Raw genomic sequence first — 21,514 nt, forward strand, 5'->3', positions numbered from 1 at the left:
ACCTTACAGTAAATTCATCTAGACTGCATTCCCTAGTTTGCTAATGACAATGTCATGTGGAACTGTGTCAAAAGCCTTACTAAAAATCAAGGTACATCATGTCTACTGCTTCCCTCCTATCCACTGGGGGGAAAGATTCCCATGTCAAAGATGGAAATTAGGTCTGTTTGGCATGATTTGTTCTTGATAATTCCATTCTGACTATTCCTGATAACCCTATTATCCTCTAGGTACTAACAAATGGATTGTTTAGTAATTTGTTCCACTATCTTTCCAGGTATCTAGGTTAGGCTGAGTGGTCTATAATTCCCAGGGTCCTCTTTGGTCCCCGTTTTAAAGATAGGTACTAAGTTCCAGTCCTCTGGAACCTCATCCATATTCCATGAGTTCTCAAAGATCAGCGATAGCTTCAGCTAGTTCTTTAAGTACTCTAGGATGAATTTTATCAGGCCCTGTTGACTTTAATACATCTAACTTATCTAAATGTTCATTAATCTTTTCTTTCCCTACTTTGGCTTTGGTTCCTTCCCCCTTGTTGTTAATATTAATTGTATTGAGTATTTGGTCACCATTAACCTTTTCAGTGAGGACTGAAGCAAAATAGGTATTAACCACCTCAGCCTTCTTGATGTCATCAGTTATTAGCTCTACTTCCCTGCTAAGTAGAGGACCTATGCTTTCCTTCATCTTTTTCTAGCTCCTAATGTATTAAAGACCTTTTCTTATTCCCTTTTATGTCCTTTTCTAGTTGTAACTCATTTTGGGTCTTAGCCTTTCTCATTTTGTCCATACATGCTTGTGCTATTCTTCTGCTCTCCTCCTTAGCAATTTGTCCACGTTCCCACTTTTTGTATGATTCCTTTTTGATTTTTAGGTCATTAAAGAGCTCTTGATGGAAGTAAAGAACAAAGACAAAAGACGGGGGGTAGGGGGGAAGAAGAGAGGAAGACATGGCAAGAGATTTTTTCCTGTGCTCATAGTGTGTAATTCCACAGGTCTGAGCTCTGCTGGTGTCTTGGGCAGAAAGGCTGGTGTCATATTGCCAGACTGCTGTAGACAGGTATTTTATCCTCAGCTTCAATCACAATGTTACATTAAGGCTCAGTGTGAACATGGATATCAGAAGGTGCAGATCAGAACTGTCTTTTCATGTCTGTCCTCCAAATGTAGAGCACAAGTAGGAAGATGAGAGATTTTCTATGTGCCGTGCATAGGAATCTGTACTAGTATCAGCTTTGTAAAATGCCATGGCATTCATACATTTTAAATCCCATGGGGATAAAATTTGATTTACTAACACTTGTTAGAAGTGAATTTATACAGAAAAAATAAATCTTTCCTTTGGGCTGAACCACTGAATGCTGCCAGGGGAAGTGGGAGGTTCCTTCCATATCCCTTTATTCGATTAACCCCTCAGCATCAGGAGAGCTGGGACTTCTGCTGCCTGCTCCTGTTGATTAGTCTGATTAGCACCTGAGAATTAACGTAGTTGTCTCCTGGATTTTGGAGAAACATGCACACTAACAACATTGCCAGAACTCAGGTTACTAAAGGGGGGAAAGGCAAAAATGATTTTAAAAGCTCCACAGCCAGAGATCTGGGATTTGAAAGGGGAATATTTAAACATTCCTAGTGATGGACCAGCTGGTCCTGTTTTCTGTGAGAGAGGTGACTGTCAAAAAATCACTCCTAAAGGCAAATTAAGAGGCCTGGGGCTCAGATTATATTATAGTGCCTTAAAGTCCAATTCAGGTCAGCCATTAGACCTCACTGCCATGACAACTATAGCACTAACGAACAGAGGTGAGACATGGGGTACCCACATACACCATTTATCATCGATGGGATATTATCTACTCCCAGCACCATCCGTGCTTTGTAAATACATCCCTCCACCAAATATTTATATGGGGTGTACCCATGGAAAAGCACAAGCCATTTCTCCCAGATTAGAGATCACGGAGACCTGATTGGTTGCTCCAAAGAAACACAGAGAGCGAGAGATTTCACGCTGCCGGAGTCACTGGTTCAAATGGAAAAAGAATGTCAGTGGCATGGGAGGGACTGGAAGTGAAATGGAGCCACTATCTCACCTGTGCTGCAGTTCTTGTATTTCTTGCTCTGGCCATGCAGGACCAACGCAAACACCACTAACAGGATGAGGATGAGACTAGACAGAGCCATCACTAGCAGGAACCACCACTCTTCGTAGAAAGGGGTTTCCACTTGGGCTACAGAGAGAATAAACAAAGGTTTAGGACCCTTCCACCTAATAACAATTCCTACACATTCCTCCCCTAAGCCCCACTAACATCTCCCTACCTTTTCCCCATTGAAATCTGTACCCCTGTTAGTTCTCAGGAAAGGATGGGGCTAAGAGGCTGGATTAGTGCCAGAGGAAGGTCCTGTGCCTATTTCTCCCCCATAGCAATTCCAAAGTGCTCAGGTCTTCCTGGCCTCTGATACTCCAGTCCTGGATCCAAAAAGAGCCCTGCTGACTCACCTCAAATGTCACTTCACTTGGAGGACTGGGCCTTCCCAGAACATCACCCAACAGCGCTCGCAAGAGATACAGTTGGTGCCTGTGGGTAATGTCCAAGCACTCTCCAGTGCCAATGTGCCTCAACCCAAACTCTCAACATCCCTGCTATTCTAGCTCTATCCCTCACCTGCTGTCAGTTTAAACCATCCTGACCAGCAGCACCCTGGCTATTCAGAGAGTTGGGTTCTATTCCTATCCACAGATTTGATGTGGCCCATCTTAACTCCACCCATGCCTCAGTTTCCCCAACTGCAAAATAGGTAAATGACATTTACTCTTCTTTATAAAGTGCTTTGAGATCCTTGGTTAAAAATGGTAACTATTATTAATTATTATTATTCCTTTCCAGTCATCCCCTTTTTCAGGGCATCTCAGCATTCCCACTAGGGCATAGATTATCAATTGTGCATAACTACATTGTAGTTAGCGAGACAGAGAAATACCTGCTCGAATGGCTGATTCCAGGAAACCTATTTCACTTGGGACCAAAGCCCTAGCTGAACCCAGACCACTGAGCTGCCCATGGTGGAGTCGCAGCTGCCCCCAGTGGTGAACTTCGGCTCCCTGCAGCAGGGGGCGCCAGCAGCCCCCCTCCACACACACTCTCCTAGCTTTCTTACGGCTCTGAAGAGCACTTTACTGCCCAGATTCCCTGGATCTAAACTCAGCCGTGTTATGAGCCTTATGATGTGGGGGGCCTGATTCATCCCAGGGCACTGGGAATTCTGTAGCAGTGAAAAGCGGTTGCCATCTCCCCTCTGCTGGGAGGCCAGCACGGACCAAAAAAGCCAAAAAGACAAGTGGTACAGGCCAGGCTGGGGGCTGAATGGACCATCCAGCTGTGCCAGCGAGGCTGACTAGCCTGTAATGCTTTACAGCTTTTAAGCCTGTGAGTCTCAGTAGAAACTTCTTTCTTTCATGCTGCAATTTGAGATAAACTTTAGAGCATCAAAAGGAAGTGAATTAAATTGTTCTGCTCAAGTGGAGAACATACGAACGGGAAACTCTATGAGCTCCTTAGAGGAAACAACTACTAATGGGAAGAGAGGATAGCGGGACTGACATGATTCCAACTACACAACATCCCTTTAGATTTTGTGTGAAACGACAGAATGGAGAAACATGCTAATATGTGAAGTGGGTTCCCCTTCTCCCTTGTGCTTGGAGAGGAATGCAATGAGACAGTTCACGCGGAAATCCAGAGGTAGTTCATAGGGGCTAAGTGGTTAGTTACCCAGGGACAAAGAAGGGAATGAACACAACAGCAACAGCGATAGTATCATTTATTTCCCCTTTCTGCTGTGCAGCTGTTGTGGGATATTTGTGTTCTTTACACCAGGAGCAAAGAGATAAGTCCTGCTTCAGATACTGGCACTGCCAGGCCCCCAGGAAGCTCCAGAATTTTGAATCACAAAGCCGTTTTAACAGTTTGCCTAAAAGCAACTTGGAAGGAGGAAGCAAGGGTAAGGAGACACCTGTGCAAGGCCTTAACCAGGGCCGCTTCTCCTGCTTCTGCAACAGGCCACCAAACTCCAGCTGCGGGGATACCAATGGAACATAGCAAGCATCAGCCTAGTTTACCTCACAAAGTCCCATCACTCTCCTTCTGGCAAGTCTTGAACTCTGAGTTCAAAGAGATTTCTGAAGGGTGTTCAGGCCACATCTCTACACACTGGGGATAACCACAACAGAGCTGGCAGGAAGGTGTGTGAAGAACATCAACAATCCAACCCGTACAGACTTAGGGTGTGATGTTGTGATGGAAGTCTTTCCATTGAGGTCAGTGCGTTTTGGGTAGGGCCCTTAGAGAATTTGAATTGCCAGCGGAAGGATACAGTTTACTCTGCCAGTAAATTTCACCTAGCACATTTCTGAGAGCGATATATACAAAAATAATATAGAAATTATCTACTCCAGGAGACTGGGGAGGGAATGGACCCAGGTGAAGAGAAGAAACAGAAATGGAATTGAGGAGGGGGAAAAAGATAACAAATCACAAACTGTATAGTCATGTTGCAATACATGCTAATTTACATGCGGACTCCTGGGGGAGTTTCTTCAGCAAATATTAAAGTGGTAGGCACCTGTTTTCCTACAAAATGGTTTCCCTTGAGAGAAAGGCCCACTGTAAAATCAGCATCTGATTCATCATTGCACCATACTGGTTTTAACGTGATTTCAATGGGGTTTCATGGCATAAAGGAAAGTAGCACAGTTTTTAAGAAGGGCCTCAGTGCTTTATTTTAACCGTTGGCTCTGGTTTTCTCTCTCCTCTTTCCCCACAAAGGAAGCCTAGTGGAGAAAGTATAATACAGAATGCACGATTACCTGATACTGATGCAGATGGGATGCTTGGTTCTCCATAGCCAAACTCATTTACTGCAACCACTCGGAATTCATAGCTGACCCCCTGTTTTAGCTTGTCCAGACCGACTGTGTAGGAGGTAGCACTGCGGGGGATATCCTTCACAAACGTATCCCACAGTCCTTCATCTAGGAAAACAGCACACACAAAAAAAGAGCATCATTAGCATTATTACTGGACACTCTTTCTCCTGCTCTGTGGAAATGAGTTGCTATTAATCATGTGTTTCAACACGAGGCAATTTCCGTGCATACCTGAACTACTGCTGTCCAACACAGCAAATAAATCAAACCAATGTGGTAGGCTATTGAGCCACAGTCATTCTAGGTTGTGATTACTTTTACATTATGTCAGGATCCAAACGTGAAACCTTCACATGGGTGAAACTTACAGATAGAACTTGGAGTGTGACGAAATCCTCTCTGTTCTATACCCCAGATGTGCACAATTAGATAATCTAGATATTCAATAGCCATACTAATATTTATATTGATAACCATCCAGAGCGTGTATCGCATTGTTTTCCTATTACTTAAGTCATATTCTCATATCTACTTGAAGCACAATGAAAAGAGGTCATTTTCAACAAGATGGTTACTGCCAGTGTTAGGATAAAAAATTACAACTGTGATTAAAAACTCTGGCCAACAATTTTGAATTTTGGACCCTAACATCAGGCTAAGTGGCCTATTTTCCAGAGATGACCGGCAAACCTACCGCTTCCATTGACTTCCCACTGATGAAATATAGGCACCATTTGTGTGTTGGGGAGTAGTGCTTATTGCTACAGGAGCATTCAAGCTGCAGCGCTGAGGTCAATGGGCCAGATCCTCAGCTGATGTAAACTGGCATGGCTTCCAGGACCTGGCCCAATGACTATTAATTCTATTTTAACATTTTTGGTAATTAATTTCCATTACCCCCCCAGTATGTCCTAATGACAATATAAAAATAGAAAGACAAAGTCTGCACAAATACAATGTATGAGATACCTGCACTGAAAGAAAGCCCTCTGCACTGAGAATCTACCACATCCATGATTCCTTCTGACTAGAGGTGCCACCAGTATAATAGTAAAGTAAAAGCCAGCAGCATTATCATTGGTGTCATGTTCCGATGCTGCAATGTCAGGAGCAGAATCTGTTCTCACTTACTCTAGATTTCACAAGTCCATTGAAGTCATTGTAGTTATTCCAGAATTACACCAGTGTAAGTGAAAGCAGAATTTGGCCCTTAGCCTATTCCTTTGCAACAGAAAACAATGGGCAGAACTGAATGATTTATGCTGTAGGTGCACTTCCATGTGAATGTTTTAATTTTGCCATAAGTAAATACTAATTTGTAATGCGCTGCATGTCCCCCACACTGCACCTGTTCTGATCAAGATGATTGGCAGTCCCAAGTGGACTGAACAAGGAGGCTGAAAATTTTATTATTCTGTCCACATTTGAGAAATACTAACGAATAGGCAATTTTTCTGTCATGTTTAAAATTCAGACCAATACATTATTCACCAGCATTTTCAGAGTTTAATGAAGTTATCATAATGTACCATTGTTATGAATTACTTTTTTTACAATGTGTGTAAAACAGAAGATAAAATATTGACTTCCCATATGTAGGGCAGTATAAAGCTAGATTATTTTCACCATGCAAAGCTAACAATGTAATAAAAAATGGTTGGAATGTTTTTTACTTGAAGTGGGTGGAGTGTGGATACATTTTCAAAGAGTGTTTGCTGCAATCACTGACACTAGATCCTGCATCTGATTCTATAAAATATTGTCATAATTTCTAGAACTGAATGAGTTTTCATAAACACATTTGCAAATACTGATACAGAATTTCAGCCCACTGTGATCTGCTTTAAAAGCAATTCATTAGCACCGCAAATTGCTTAGATGGCGGAAAAAAATAACAGCATAAATAACGATTTTTCCAACACTAATTTCAACAGAAACAAACCTACCACTCTCTTGCTGTTGTTCTTAAAATAGTCCATGAAATTATTTGTATAGACAGCGTGCTAAATTCAGCAGAGCTGCTGCAGGGAGCTGGAAAGTCAACCTCAGAGTGCAGCCTGCATCCAAGGGGAAATTACCCGCTGAGGACTGATGGTGGCATTTCTGCCTCTGCCCTGCCCCGGGCCCATGCTGGGGAGGGTGGCAGAGAGAGGACACAGCTGTAGTTTATATCAGGTACCGGGGGTCGCTGTTTTAGTCTGTATCCACAAAAACAACAAGGAGTCCGGTGGCACCTTAAAGACTAACAGAATTATTTGGGCATAAGCTTTCGTGGGTAAAAAACCCTTCAGATGCAAGTTTATATCAGGTTATCCATGGAAGTTTGCTGGTGGGCATTTCTTCAGAGAACTGCCGTATCAGAGAAATTCCAGTTGCTCTGACCGCCTCCACTTTTGGCTCACATTCTGCTCCAATCCTAAGGGGACTGCCTCCTGAAGCTGGGCCAAAATGGAGCCATTTACCTCACATCCCCCATTCCAAACTTTGGGGACCTGTAAGAAAGAGAACCCGGATTCAAACTACCCTTGGTTTGGGCCAGATTGTGCCCTATAGGAAACCAGCCCACGCAGAGCTGCACAACGCTAGGAAGGACTGCAGTTGGGGCTAACCCATGCACTGCAGGCAGGAAAGTGGAGGAAGGCTCCTTGTTCTCTCTGCAATGCACAACACATGCACACACCAGACACAATCCAGTCCTTTGGGTTTTCAAGACTAAGACCTGGCCAACAAGACTTTGTCCCAGTCCTGACAGGAATACTTGGGTCTGCCTGTAGATGGACAGCACAGTCGGGTTAAAAAGACTGCTTATTTTGACGGCAAACTTTGCTATCCGGTGTCGCTGCATGTAGTTATGAAATCCCTCATTGCATTTAACTTTCCCTCTTCCCCAAAACACATTTGCTATAAATGTCAGCAGCTCATGGGAGAGAGAATTCATTAATGAGATACCTAAGTGGGGGGTGGAGGGGGCAGATTGGCTTCTGTATTAAGTGGAAAATCATTAGCATACTGTACACAATATTTCCCACACAGGTCATGGTAAGGAAGGATTTGCATGCCAAAAACTAATAGCTCAACAGTGTATCAGTGCAGAGAAACCAACAAGAGAAGCAAAGTTTGCACCACTGACTAACACCCCCAAAACAGATGCAAGGCTAGCCAGTCCCACTCAATTCCTGTTTAACGTACTGTGAGATTCAGCACAGCTGGTGATGGGGATGCAGTCATATTACTCTCAATTGCTTTTGCCTCAATAACATCTGTCCATTCCTTCAATTCTTATTACCTTTCATTGTGTACGTGGAATCTGATAGGAGGGGTAAATATATGACACCAAAAGGAGAGTTCCTTTGAAAAATCAATCTTCTTTTGCTTCCTGTTTTTATAAATGCTACAGAGCATCAAGGCCCAGCCTCATTTCCTGCCGACACAAGAATCTGATCTCTATCTTCCAGCTTCGATTTCTCCATCAGCGTTGAGAGGCAATCGCATGTGTGTGGCGAGAAGGCTCTAATTGCTCTAAAAGACACTAATCCCTCCTACCTATCGTCATGTTGAGCCTCGGCTACGCACACAGTTTATTCCTCTGAAATGGTGAGCAGTGTTGTGCACTGCAGGTGTTCAAACAGACGCCACACCAACACAAAAGCTTGATATCATGGACAATTAATCAGGGTCTCTATGCTGCATAAAACTGTCAGTCAGTAACAGAGGCTTCTGGTTCTTATAAGACAGGCTAGGTGACAAATGACTGGCATGCTGGAGCTGGGCTAGATGGAAACCTGTCAATTATTCATTTCTGAAACTCTAGCTTTTCTCTCTTTGTGTAACCGGAAAGCTGTGTTATAAAACTTACTAGTAATCAGACATCAGGAGATTTACAAGAATAGAAGCTACTGATCATTAGGGCCTCCTGTACTTGATCAGTGTTCATCCCACAAATGACAAGATTAAAATGTTAATTTCTTGAGTAAAGGGAAAGGTTTGGGTTATGATGCCAACTAACAAAAGGAGAAGAATGGAAAGTGAAGGCTGACAAACCATCACTGCACGCAGTTCGGAAGCAGGAGCAAATGAAAGGCCCCATGGCAGGAGCCAGAGATGCAGCTGCATCCTTCACTTTGAATTTACTGAATTTTGCTGGTTTGTGTCCATGTTAAACAAGGAATTTACTTATTTGCTTAAAAATAAATAGAAAATGAAAAAAAAAAAAGAAAAAAGAAAAAAAAAGAAACATTTCTCAAGAGACCAGAGACGAGCTAGAGAGAGATCAGTCCACAGGGTTCCGGGAAACAAAATGCCTCAGCCATTTAGGGGAGGGAAAACCCCCACGCTGAGTGGAACGGTTCTTCCCGAAAATGTCTGCCCTCTGGGAAGAGCAATTTTGAGGACAAGATACAATATTTGCCTGATTTGTCTATATTCTAAATATGGGCTTCATGGCAATTGGGGGCTTATTTGGCCTATATTAGAAACCACAATAACTGAAAGCATGTTTAAAAGCATTTTCCTACTATAGGGTTAAGCCATGCCCTCCTACAGGGAAAAACCAGGTCAGCACCAGGAAACTTTGCATCATCCTGTCCTGGGCATTGGGCGTCTGTCCCACAAAGCAGGCAGATCCATGGCCTGCCTACCCTGGAGATATCCTATGATCTGCAAGGAAATCCCACAGATCTCAGAGCATCTGCAGCAGGCCAACATAGGCATTAAGGCACAATGCCTCTGTACCATTCCCTCCACATATCCATGGCAGCATGGATCCCTCAGGAACCTTTTGGGAGGCCAGTAGCAGGGGGCTCGGAGTCTGCAACATCATCCATGAGGAAAGCTGTGGGCTTGGAGGGGGACAACTCTGTGCAAAATGGTGCTCCCCAGACTACACCCCTCTCCTCACTAGCCACAAGTCTCCAGCCACATGGAGGGGAAGCACACGGGATGCCACAGTGTCGCAGAATGCAGATAAAGCCACTTAACTCTTCCCTGTGGTAAAATTAGGGCCATTTGGTCAGGTTTGCCATTCTCTACCTGTTCTCTGCACATAAAAGCAGAGGGCATGATCTGATACACATTACACACGTGGCCTAGGTGATATTTACTGTGAGTGCGCCAGAGACTTCTCAGTGGAATTTACTGTAACGCAGGAGGAACTGAGCTGGAATCTATTTCTCCTACCACAGGATGGAGGCAGGAGGGGAGAGACCTCTGTTTTTCTGAAAATTCTCCCACTTGCCCTGAAATCTCTGAAAAAATGTTGCTTTGTCTGTTCTGTGCCAGTGTCTGAATTATATGCTAGATGTGGAGGAGGTAGGCAGGCTGGTCACCTGACATAGATCCAGGGGAATAGCAGAGAGGCAGGATAAATACCCTTACCTGTGTATATAAAAAGAAAAAGGCAGCAGGACAGAAGGGCCTCTTGAAACAGAGCAGTGCAAAGAACAACCTGACAAAGCGGCAACTCAGAGCAGAGGCCAGCATTTATTACACTAAGCCCCCTCCTTCCCTGGTGGAAGGCAGCTCTGGCAAAGATCTACAGCAGGATAAATGAGATGATACAGCAGTTAATGTTTTGGGTAATGAGGCCTATAATAGATGACACCTGAGATCCAAAGCCCTAAGATAATGGTACAGTGTTTAAATATTGACATCATGCTAAAGCTTTTTATTTGCCTATGAGATGCTTCTGTTCTTGGTCACAGAAAGATGGAGACTTCCCCTTTCTTGCTTTGTATGTGAAAGGCACATGTCAACTGCTCTTCTCTGAAACAGCAACTGTTTAAAAACAAAACCAAAAAGTCTCTCCAACCTGCGTTTCATTGCTCAGTAACAACCCAGAAGGCAGGAACAGCTTCTTAGCATTATATTAAAAAAAGATGTTTCTCTGAAATGCCCAGCATGGGCAGTGGAAATTAGCCCCCTTCTTTTGCTGAGCTCTAAATTCAGATGGCAAATTCCTGCATGCAGAGATGAGGACGAATGAGATATTTAAAGGAAGCTGAAGCCTGCATGAAATAAACAAACATTGCAATTAGTCCCTCTCCTCACTTGGATCACATTTCATGCTCTCTACAGCTTCAACCAGAACTAATAACTGGAATCTAGCATACAAATGGCCAGTTCACACGCTACAGCAGCATGAATAGGATTAAAATAATCTGAGGAGAAATTAAATGGTTTAACAATCAGATCCTGAGAGCAGGAGCACTAAGAGACCTCACCTCTCCCCTGTTTGTTTGCAGGCTCAGTAGAGTTAATGTGTGTTAATGTGGCTCAGGCTTGCCATGGAAGGATCATTCTCTCCGCACAAAGCGCCAGCGTTCTATGAATCCCTAGGCAGTGAATGTAAAACATTCACTTAAATGATGAGCCACGCATGACAATGAGAGGGAGTTGTGGTGTAGCCATTGCACTGCAGTGTTATCTGCTTACATGGAAATGCTCCTTCTGAAGTCTTGTAATTTGTTTCCACAGTGTTAGGGGAACACATTAGAGCTCAGGGTTAGCCATCTACAGCAAGACCTGACAGTGGATTCACCAGGATATCTTAAAGGAACGTTGAAGCTAATGGATCTCCTATAGTTTACGTATGCTTGTTTTTTCAGCACAGAACTTAAAATTTTCTTGTTAGTATGTGATAGGTAAGTGGGATGTAGGCCTCACTCTCAAATACTCTTGTTTTATTGAGCGCCATTTGTCTGGACTGGTAAAAGTTGGCTAACAAGCTTCAATGACTGTTTTGTCTGAGTGTTACAGGATGGGCCCTTTAAGGGCTTTTGACTTAGCCCCACCTGTGCCTTGTCTGGTCCTAGCTGATGAGTTTGGGCTTGGGCCAGTAGTTGGGTCAGGTGACTGAATATCTGATGATGGCAATCTGGGGATGAGGCTTCCTATAAGAGTGGGTCTGCTCCCTTAGACAAAGGGAAAATAGGGACTAAGAAAGACCTAGGGGAGGTCTCTTCAGAGAAGCCCAGAGTCTGGGATAAATCTGACAGGGATAAATCTGACCTTTGCTAAATCTAAATCTAGGATAAATCTGACCTTTGCTTCAAGTGATTTGGGGAGGTGAGAGAGCTGGATTTGAAGTCTTGATACCAGGGTAATTGGGGAGATACACCTGCAAGGAGGCTGTTGCGGGGATTCAGGGGGGACCAAGGTCAGAGAGGAGTGGGAAAGAGGCTCTCCCTAACAGCCAGAGGAGAAGGCCTGGCTGGAGCTACCTGCAGTGGGGTCAGGAACAAAAACTTTAAGAGGGTCAACAGCTTTAAGAAGCTTGGCTTGAAGAAATGCTAGGCAGCAGGAACTGGGTTGTGGAAAGAACTGGTGAGACCAGTAAGGGGCTGAAGAGACAATGGAGGGGGTGGGAGGTAATTTGTTTTAGTTTAATATTACATTTAAACTGCATTGTTTTAATAAACCACCTCACCCAAGATGAGCTTTTGCTCAACTCACAGAAGTCTGGGTGCAGTTATTGGGAAGCCCAAGAAGGGGAAACTGAGGCAGCAGCAGGGCCCAAACCCAGTCCCCGTAAGGCCTTGTTAAACTTGGATACTCCAATCCTTGAAGAATGTGCACATTTTATTAGTTTTATTTGAAAACCATGATCAAGGTTGAGTCCTCGAAAATAGGAAAAGGTAATGGAATCACAGTGGAACCTTGGAATTCATGAGGGAAGCCTATATCCCTAGGGCTGAAGATCACAATAATTCAGCCTATGGTTTAGCTAATCAGTACTGGGAGAGTGCCAACGAAAAACCTTAGTGGAATTCCATCGGTGGCACTCCTCTCTCTGACACAGGTCTGAATTAACATCCAGCATTAGTTAGAATGACACTGCTGAAGGTGCCATCTGCCAGAGCAGATACAAAAATGAGGCTTTGACCCCTTATATGGTGTGTCTAAACTTGGAATTCGGGGCTTGAGGAGACATACCCACGCGAGCTCTCATTGAGTTAGCGCACTAAAACCAAAATGTAGCCACATCAGTGCGAGTAGAGGGACGGATAATACGTGCCTGTCAGAGACCCTAGGCATATATCTGGGGCGGCTAGCCTGTTGTGCTGCTGTGGCTACACTCTAACTTTAGGGCGAGCATGGGGATGTCTCCCCCCAGCTCAAAGTGCAGACGTACCCATAGTCAGTAAAGATCCCATGACATAATAACTTTGTTGTGTTGATCACATTCCTCCTGTAGAATGAATCGGAGATGTTGTTATTCTGTACGTCCACTGCAAAAAGCCATGTTTTCTTACTGATCCAGGATAGCTGCTGCATTCTGCCCAGAAGAGGTGTATTTCAGTGGTGGAGCTGTGATCCTCAAACATACAGTTTGCAAAGTGCTTGAGGATCCTTCTGCATTAAAGGGACTGCATACATGTCCATTATTTTAAATTATGAATAACATTAGTTCCTTAACTGGCAGCTTTGTTGGTGACATATGAGGAAAAATGGCACAGTACTCATGGCAATTTTCTGTGACTATTTCCAAGCAGGAGGAAATAAGACCATTAACATAGCAATATGTTTACAGAAGGCAAAAATAGGAACTATGTCAAAAACACTTGGTGGTGGGCGTTTAGAAAAGAAGAGCTGTGTCTTTCTTATCTTTCTTCAAAAGGTCCCATTCCTCTGCTTCATGGACAAATAAATTCTTCCAAACTATTACACTGTGGCTAGGACTATGGTGTGGACTAAAGGGAACAAGTTCCCACCACCAAATCCTGTCCACGTTTTATGGATTTTTTTTTCCTCAGCAGTAGTTCCTCCTACCTGATGACCGTGCCTCTATGATGTAGCCAGTTGTGGGTTTGTCCCCTGAATCTCCCTCAGTCCACTGCAGAGTCAGCCCAGAAGCAGATTTTGTAGCCAGAATTTCCTGAGGGGAACCAGGAGACCCTAAGGGATGAGACCAGAATAGCAAACATCAGGGGGTGTGAGAGTTGATCACATTATACTTTGTAACATCTTCAGAAATATGCACATAAAAACCACACACAGAAGCCAAACATATACACAGGGTAAACCAGTTTAATAGGGTGCTGGCCCAAATCTCCCCCGGTTCGAGCACCACAGATTAAAATATCAGCTGCTGGGTTTTACAGGGGTACCCACATCAACTAAGCAGACCAAAAAAAACCCCAAAACAAAAAACCCTGTACTTTCACCACTTACATCTTTGCAAACATCTGCATATTATCCCTGGTATTCCTGCTTACAGAGTCACCCCAGCACCATCCCTGGAAACTCAGAGAGCAGCAGCAAAGACATGCTACCTCTTCAGTCATTCAATACCACGTCATTCACACATCCGACCAGTAGTTATAATGCCTGTGATGTGAGCATGAGGATGAGTTAAACTGCAGCATCATGTATCACCATCGCACTCACATGGTGCAGAAGGTATTTCAAGAACATTATAACTGTTGCACAAACATTATAGGAGAGCTATTTATGATCATATAGCACCTTCAAAAGATGAGATCACAAGGGAGGGGTGCAATGAGAGAGGTGGAGGGTAGCTTCTGTTTGATTAAGAGGGCAGGGAGACACAAAATAGAATCGTGCATGAATACTGCACAGATGCTTTAAGGACTACCAGTCAGGCAGAGATCATTGTAAGACTAATTTTTCTTGCTGTAAACATAATGATTAAAATGAATCATCTGTTTAACAACAAAACATCTTGGTGCACAAACCAACAAGTCAGGGAGTCTGAAGTTAAGCCTGCTGTTCCTCACTCTTTGCATATGGCTAATACATTCATGTGTGTAAGCCAAAGCATAAAGACACAAGGGAATGTTTCTGAACTCTCATCAGTTTTACACCCAGGAAACACCACTGATTTATGTTGGGTTAATTCAGGTCTGAATCAGGAGTGTGATCAGTGCAATCAGAATCAGGACCATGCTGTCAAGGCACACCTTTGAATTCCCTTAGCTAGTCGGTTTGTCTTTCAGTTTATTTGCACAGGTTTTTGCAGTCAGTCTTTCTGGATTTCATAAAAAAGGAAAAACGTTTTTCATGGAATGTTATGAACCCACTAAATCATGCCTAGAGCCCTTGTGACTCAATTCTTCCTCGGACTGGAAATGTATTTGCGCATACACTGTATTACTCTCTGCTGTTGGATTGAATTAATATAATTGGCTCTGGTCTGTTGCATGTTGCTAAGGTTGCACTTACCCTCTGCTGGCCCAGCTGTGATGTTGGCTTGTAGCTCAGGTCCATAGGTGATGGTTCTGGCTTGCACTCTGAATAGGTAGGTCACCCCCTTGGTGAGATCTCGGACCTTTAACCAACGCTGCCAATTTCCTTTTATGTCCACAGTCACCACCTTACTCACCCCTGGAGTAGCCATCGAGATGAAAAATAAGAGAGAGTCTCAATGCAAAAAAGCAATTGAGCAGAGCTTATCATGTCTAGATAAGTGAAATTATCTCACAGTTTGCTAAGAAAGTATTTCTTACAATTAGTGGGAGTTTAAATAGTGATAATAGCCAATTTTCAGCACAGATAAGTGTAATTAGAGTTTAAGCTTGATAAGTGGGTGCTGACAAGAAAAAAACCTTACAACACAACTGGGAAATTACCATGAGACTATATGCAACCTCACTAATTACGCTGGGAAAAAAGGAGGAGGTAAATGAAGGGGATTGCAAGCGGCATAGGTCTTCCTAAGCCAGAGCTTTTCCGTGTGGTGTCTCTTTGCCATGTACCTTGCAACACTAGTCCAAGCAAAAAAATACTGTGCCAGATTCATCTTTGCCCTGCACCTTGTACTTTCATTTACACCAGTGTGAAGTGAGTGCACCATAGGTATAAACAGTTACCATGACTCAGTAGTGTTTTACACTGAAGTAAATGACCACAGAAAGTGCACTGCAGTGGTGAATCTCATCAGCTGCATTATTATTTAACGGGACAGTGAGATCCTCCCCCCTGTTCAGGCCTCTTTAGGCCGGGGAAAAAGGGCTGGAGTAGCATAAAGGGACCCTAAAAGTCATGGCTTGGTCTGGGAAGAATTCCCTCAGTAGAGGCACAGTGGGGTAGAAACCTAAGGCTGTCTTCCAAGGACCTCCTCACAAGCCATGGCATAAGGGGTGGATCCCCAGGGGCAAGACTGGGTATGGGAATGATGTGTCAGGGGTGGCGCTGTAGCATGCAGCACTGAAGAGATTCTGGGCAGCACTACGGTCCACAGGGCAGCCCCAGGAGGTTGTCATAGCTGAGACAGATCCTCAAGATTGTCGGAGTTGCACTGAGGGACTCTCCCGCTCCTGGAGGAGCCCAGGATCAAGAGGGCGCAAATGTGACTTAAAATTACTTCAGTGGCACATTCTCCAGCGCTGCGATTTCTGTGCTGTGATTTGTAGAGCCTTACCCTATATTCTATACACACACACACATTACTTTAACTATGTTACTGTCATCTCTTTGGATTAAGCCTGCAAGAATTTAAAGGATTCAATTTACTTTTCACTCTTTATGCAGCACTTTCTTTCACGTGCATTCCTCTCTCATAGAACAATGAAAATCAATTTAGTTTCTTTCACTAACATTTAGAGTCAGTTTCACATTCAGGTTCTCAATGATGCCCTATGTACGTTGCAAAACTGCAGAGGCGTGATTATTTGAAAACAACTGTTTTCACTGGAATATTCTAATATAATTACATGGAAACATTTCTTAAGTTTTGTACAAGTTGTTTTACAAAATTTTGGGGCTAATCTGAGTTGACAACGTTCTTTTAATATTTGCCAGTGAAATAAATGTATGTAGCCCTTTCCAGACAAATAAGAAAGGTTGCTCTGTCAGGAGGAGTGTACTAGTTTTGCAGTATTCAGGGAAATACATTATGAATAGAATTTCCAGTTTTTGATGTAAAGTTTATGCAAATTATCATCCATTTTCAAGATGCAGTTGTACTAGTTAAATTAAAAAATGTTTTCCAAAGGGTTTTTGATCAAAATTTCATCCCAATTACAACTTCCTATTCAAAGAATCCTTTCTTATTTAAAAGAGAAAAAGCTCTAAGCTGCAAAACTTCTCCCTCTACATCTAGGTATATTATTTAATTTCTCAGTGACAAATGTGGAGACATAATCTGGCAAAACACTGAAAAGCAAGAACCTCTGAAATTTCAAACAAGCTTTTCCACCCCTCCCACCCTTAAACTGTGAAAAAAGGCTCCAGGGTAGTTTTGTTGTCAGTTATTGGTAAAACATAAAATTGTACGTCTAAATATGAATGATGTGGAGAAGACAGCACTAGAGAAGAGACTTTAGGAAGAAGGTTTTAAATGGTGCTTAGAGCACAGTAAGAGAGAGGTTGTTCCAAGTCCTACGAGAAAAGGCACAAAATCATGAGTTGGAAGAGGAGACAAAGAAGACAGATTTAGGGAGGAGGATTTGGTAGCATTCAGGGTACAAGTGGGGCAGCCAGAGAAGGGGAAGACAGCACAAACAGACATGGTAGGGAAGAGCAGAAAATGGTGAAGATAAGGGTGAGTGGGTTAAACTAGATGCACAAGGAGAGAGAGGGATCTGAGAAGTAGAACAGAGGAAGGGAAAATGATTTATTGCTATCAAATATGGAGATGAGAGGGTGTTCCTGGAGTCTCATTTTTCCTTGTCCCCCCTACATTGTAATTGCCATCCATGCCAACTAGTTAAAAGGGAAGACAACAAATACTGAAACAAAAGTTCAGGATAATCCAGAGAGTATTTTCACAGACATACTGTGAAACACAGTACCCAGACACACACATCACACATTTCTTTTTATTTTCAGCAATTGGATCTCCAACACCGGAGCATGAACTTTTCTTTCTTGGCCAACTGTGAGCGAAAGGGGGACAACACATCTACAAGGAATGGGTTCTGATGGATCAAGGGGCATTTGAGGCTGCAGTCCTCTTGCAGCTCCTTCTGTTCTCTCCAGCATCCAGCTGCACATGAATTGGGTCCCTGATGACCACTTTTTAGGTGGTGCTTTTAGCTTGGACTTTACCTGTCCCATGTTGCTGGAATCCTGAGGGCAACTCTGAACTCTGTGAATTGCCCATTCAAGGGCCTCTGAACTGGTTAAGTACTTGGGTAGCTCCAGAAATTTTTAGCAGGTATATTTTTCATGAAGGTTCATCAATTTGTGCTCCTCCACTGTACACAGTAATGGCAGCTGCATAATATCCCTTTACCCTGACATCCATCACCAGCAACTGATCAGACACACCGTTTTTGCCATATCAGTAATCCATCTAGTCTGATATCCTGTCTCCAGCAGAAGCCAGAATCTGATGCTTCAGAAGAAGGCAATCCCTTCACAAGTAATGCAGCTGCCAACTGTGCAAATCTGTAGATGTTGGGCAGGGAAGGGGGAAATTCCTTCCTGACCCTACAAGCAATCAGATTATACGCTGAAGCATGAGATTTGATTGACTGCTGAGAAAGCCCAACTGCTTTCATGAAAGAACTATTTCAGTACTGGACAAGAGTACTTGAAACACTAATATTTCCACATAAAAGATGGATTCCCTTTAAGTTTTATGTATGAGAGAATAAGAAGCAGGAGAACTCCAAGGTATCTGAATGTCCTTTATGCCCTGTCCACATTTCCTGGTCAGAATTATGCATCCGTTCTGCACTAGCTCTTCATGCTAAAACTCTACAAAGGGTGAAGGTGCTTTTATTCTCCTGCTTTCATTTCTGAGTATGACTTTCCCCATGCACAAGACATGGAAAGTCAGCTATAAAGAAATACTTTATTCCTTACAGCAGAAACAAATGCTAGTGATTGATACCCTTCTTGCTTCTGAAAGAAGTTTAAAATGGATTGGCAATGGTTGAAATTACTCGACCCGCTATCACTCTGCCAAAGCTACACATCCTATTGAACTACTGGAAATGTATCAGGAATATAAAAAATATTAATAACTCCCTCCCTAAACATTTTAATCTTCTGTAAATCATCTTTAGAATGATTTTACATTTGTTTTCAGAGAGATTGCCAATTCCTTCTCTGCCGATCTTCTGGCAAATTAATAATGCATTTGTGACTGTCATACTGTCGTCAGGTGGGATTATATCTAGTGCTGGGTTAAAAATGCAATTTGAAAACTCAGTATAAACACACAGATACAATGAAATCTCTACCACTGCCATTCTCCTCTTCTAAAGTGCCACTGAAAGCTAACACACGATGCCAATACGACCCTTGTTTTATGATACAAATGATATAGTTCACCAGCAGCAACACAAATGGGACTCAGTGAGGGGTATTCTGTGGCAAGGCCCAGGCTGCAGTGTTGGGATGAAGCACAGGGAGACAATCAGGACACGAATATGTTGAGTTTCCTATTCTGCCACAGAGAGTAACAATGGCAGCGTAATGGCTTTTCAAGCCACTCAAGAACACGCTGAATACATCTTTGCAGGGAAATGAGAGAGGATGGAAAAAAGCTGTATCCCACAGTTATATAGTTTACAGAGCAGTTTTAGCAAAGCAGGAACACCCACATTTGCCCCAACCACCCACGTCCACATGGCTACTGTCAAAGCTCCAGGCTGGCACCCCGTCTTGGCCACTCACCAGACTGCTGTGAGGGGACACAGCTGCTGGATCCCATGTGTGTTCAGTCTCTGGAGTCTGAACAGAGCTCTGAACACTGTCTCTGTCTTGGTGTCCCCAGGCATACTCTCAGGGTGCCTATTCTCTATCAAACACCCACTCCTGAGAGTTTAGACCATGCGATCCACTGCCCAGTCCCTGGAACCAGAGCAGGCCTCACAGCTCCCCCCCAGCTTAAACACACCTTCTCCCTGAATCTCACCAAAGGTATGAGCCTTCTGGGTTCCAGTTTAACTCTCTCAGGGGCACACAATCAGGTGTAGTATACAAAACAGACAGACTTTGCACAGGACCCAAACACAGCATTACTCTTCCTTTAATAGCAGGAGAAGTACACAAATCTATACCAAAATAATACTTGCAATAAAATAATAAAAATAGTAAGTGAACTCAGTGATTCCAAGTCCGTGCTCAAGCATCTGCACTGCAATGTAAACCTGGGCTTACAGTCACCGAACTCAGGTCTCACAGCCGTGCTATCACATGATTTCTACACTATGCAGGTGTTCTGATTCAGGTCTGCAGTTTGAGCTGCAAAATGACAGGCTCTAGACCCGAGTGCCAGAGGGACTTGGGCTGTGACCCACCCTCCTAGCAAGGCCCTGGGATCAGGGTCCTCAGTGCTCGCTGACCCGAGTCAGATTGATTTGTGCATGGATGAAAGGGGTGCTTGGGCTCAAACTGGAGTCAGAGCCTGGGCTTAATGCGCAGTGTAGACATACCTAAAAAGACCACAGAGAGGCAACTAGCCCTCCATTCAAAATGGATTTTGCAGCTTAGTAAAGATACATACACAGAGTTCATAATTTCACAAAGATTTCATAAAGAGTACCCACACTTTTCCTAAATTGTGACAGCTACATGTAGAGCTTGGATGGAGAAGAATGGCAAGCTGGACAGAGATAAAAGACAGGATGGTGCTTTTTTCCCTAGCCCGAATATATAGGTTCTTTGGGGCTTACTTACCCTGGACTGGTGCCAAGGGCTCATACACCACTCGATAACCCTGCAGGATTCCATTTGCTGCCGTCGGCTCTCCCCAAGACACATTGAGTGTCGTGCAAGTGATTTCTGAGAATGCCAAGAAGCTAGGAGCGCTGGGAGCTGAAAGGATTACAAACACACTGAACTGCAGCAGGAATATTTATTCTGATATAAGTATTATGAAACGGTATATATTACCCAGTGTGAATCTAAAGGAAATAAGATGAGAACAGGATTTATCGACAGCATCAGGTCTTCCTGTAATTGATTGGAAATATAAAAAGTGTTCTAAAATCAACAGACACTAAATTGCAAAACTGAAATTAAACAGGCTAGGAAGAGGAAATGACAAAGATGTAGAAGGAATGACACAAGAGAACAGCAGAGAGCTTCATTTCCAAATGACTGCATCACCAGGATGGTGAGAATGCCTTTTCTACAACCTTTTTGGGATTGGAAGACATAAAAATGAGTCAGGGAAAAACATCAAAAGTTTAGGGCTTCTGGTCCAAGTGGTTAAGTGGCTGTATGTGAATTGAACACACAAGATACCCAAAGTTCATGTGCTGGTCAGGTCTGTACTCAAGTATACTGTTTGTATGTGTGCATGCAAATCCCCAGCTTACGTGCATGCATCAGCGTTCACATGCTTTCATGTTGGGGGTCTCAGTTTGACTAAGCAGCCAAACTTCTGATATGGAGTTGTTGGCCTGCAAATCTTGTGCACACGGATGGCATTTTCTGTTATCCCAGAGCACAGGGACTGTTACTGTGTGCTGCTTGCTGCAGCCCTTTGCCACTGCATGGTGGAGAGAGGCCAGCCTGGCCCTGAGGGTTTAAATGGTGCACGGTGCCTTGTGTGTGCTCTCTGCACTGGGGTGAATTTCATTCTCAATCCTGTGCAACAATCTTCAGTTTCAGATGGGGATGTAGACTCCCATTGCGGAATATCAGTTTCTTGGCTAGTAATGTGACCCA

At 43.4% G+C, this 21,514-nt stretch overlaps 1 protein-coding gene across 1 annotated transcript in view; it reads right to left on the minus strand.

Moving 5' to 3' along the window:
- Window positions 1–21,514, minus strand: part of SDK1 (sidekick cell adhesion molecule 1) — a 655,892-nt gene that overhangs the window by 16,022 nt on the left and 618,356 nt on the right. The window contains exons 39-43 of the mRNA XM_074965177.1: window positions 20,519–20,656; window positions 15,110–15,271; window positions 13,697–13,822; window positions 4,871–5,035; window positions 2,094–2,231 (exon numbers count right to left, since the gene is read on the minus strand). Of these exons, the coding sequence (XP_074821278.1) occupies window positions 2,094–2,231; window positions 4,871–5,035; window positions 13,697–13,822; window positions 15,110–15,271; window positions 20,519–20,656 (729 nt within the window). The remainder of the gene's footprint in view (window positions 1–2,093; window positions 2,232–4,870; window positions 5,036–13,696; window positions 13,823–15,109; window positions 15,272–20,518; window positions 20,657–21,514) is intronic.

This window comes from Natator depressus, chromosome 10, assembly GCF_965152275.1.
Source record: "Natator depressus isolate rNatDep1 chromosome 10, rNatDep2.hap1, whole genome shotgun sequence".
Taxonomy (NCBI): Eukaryota; Metazoa; Chordata; order Testudines; family Cheloniidae; genus Natator; species Natator depressus.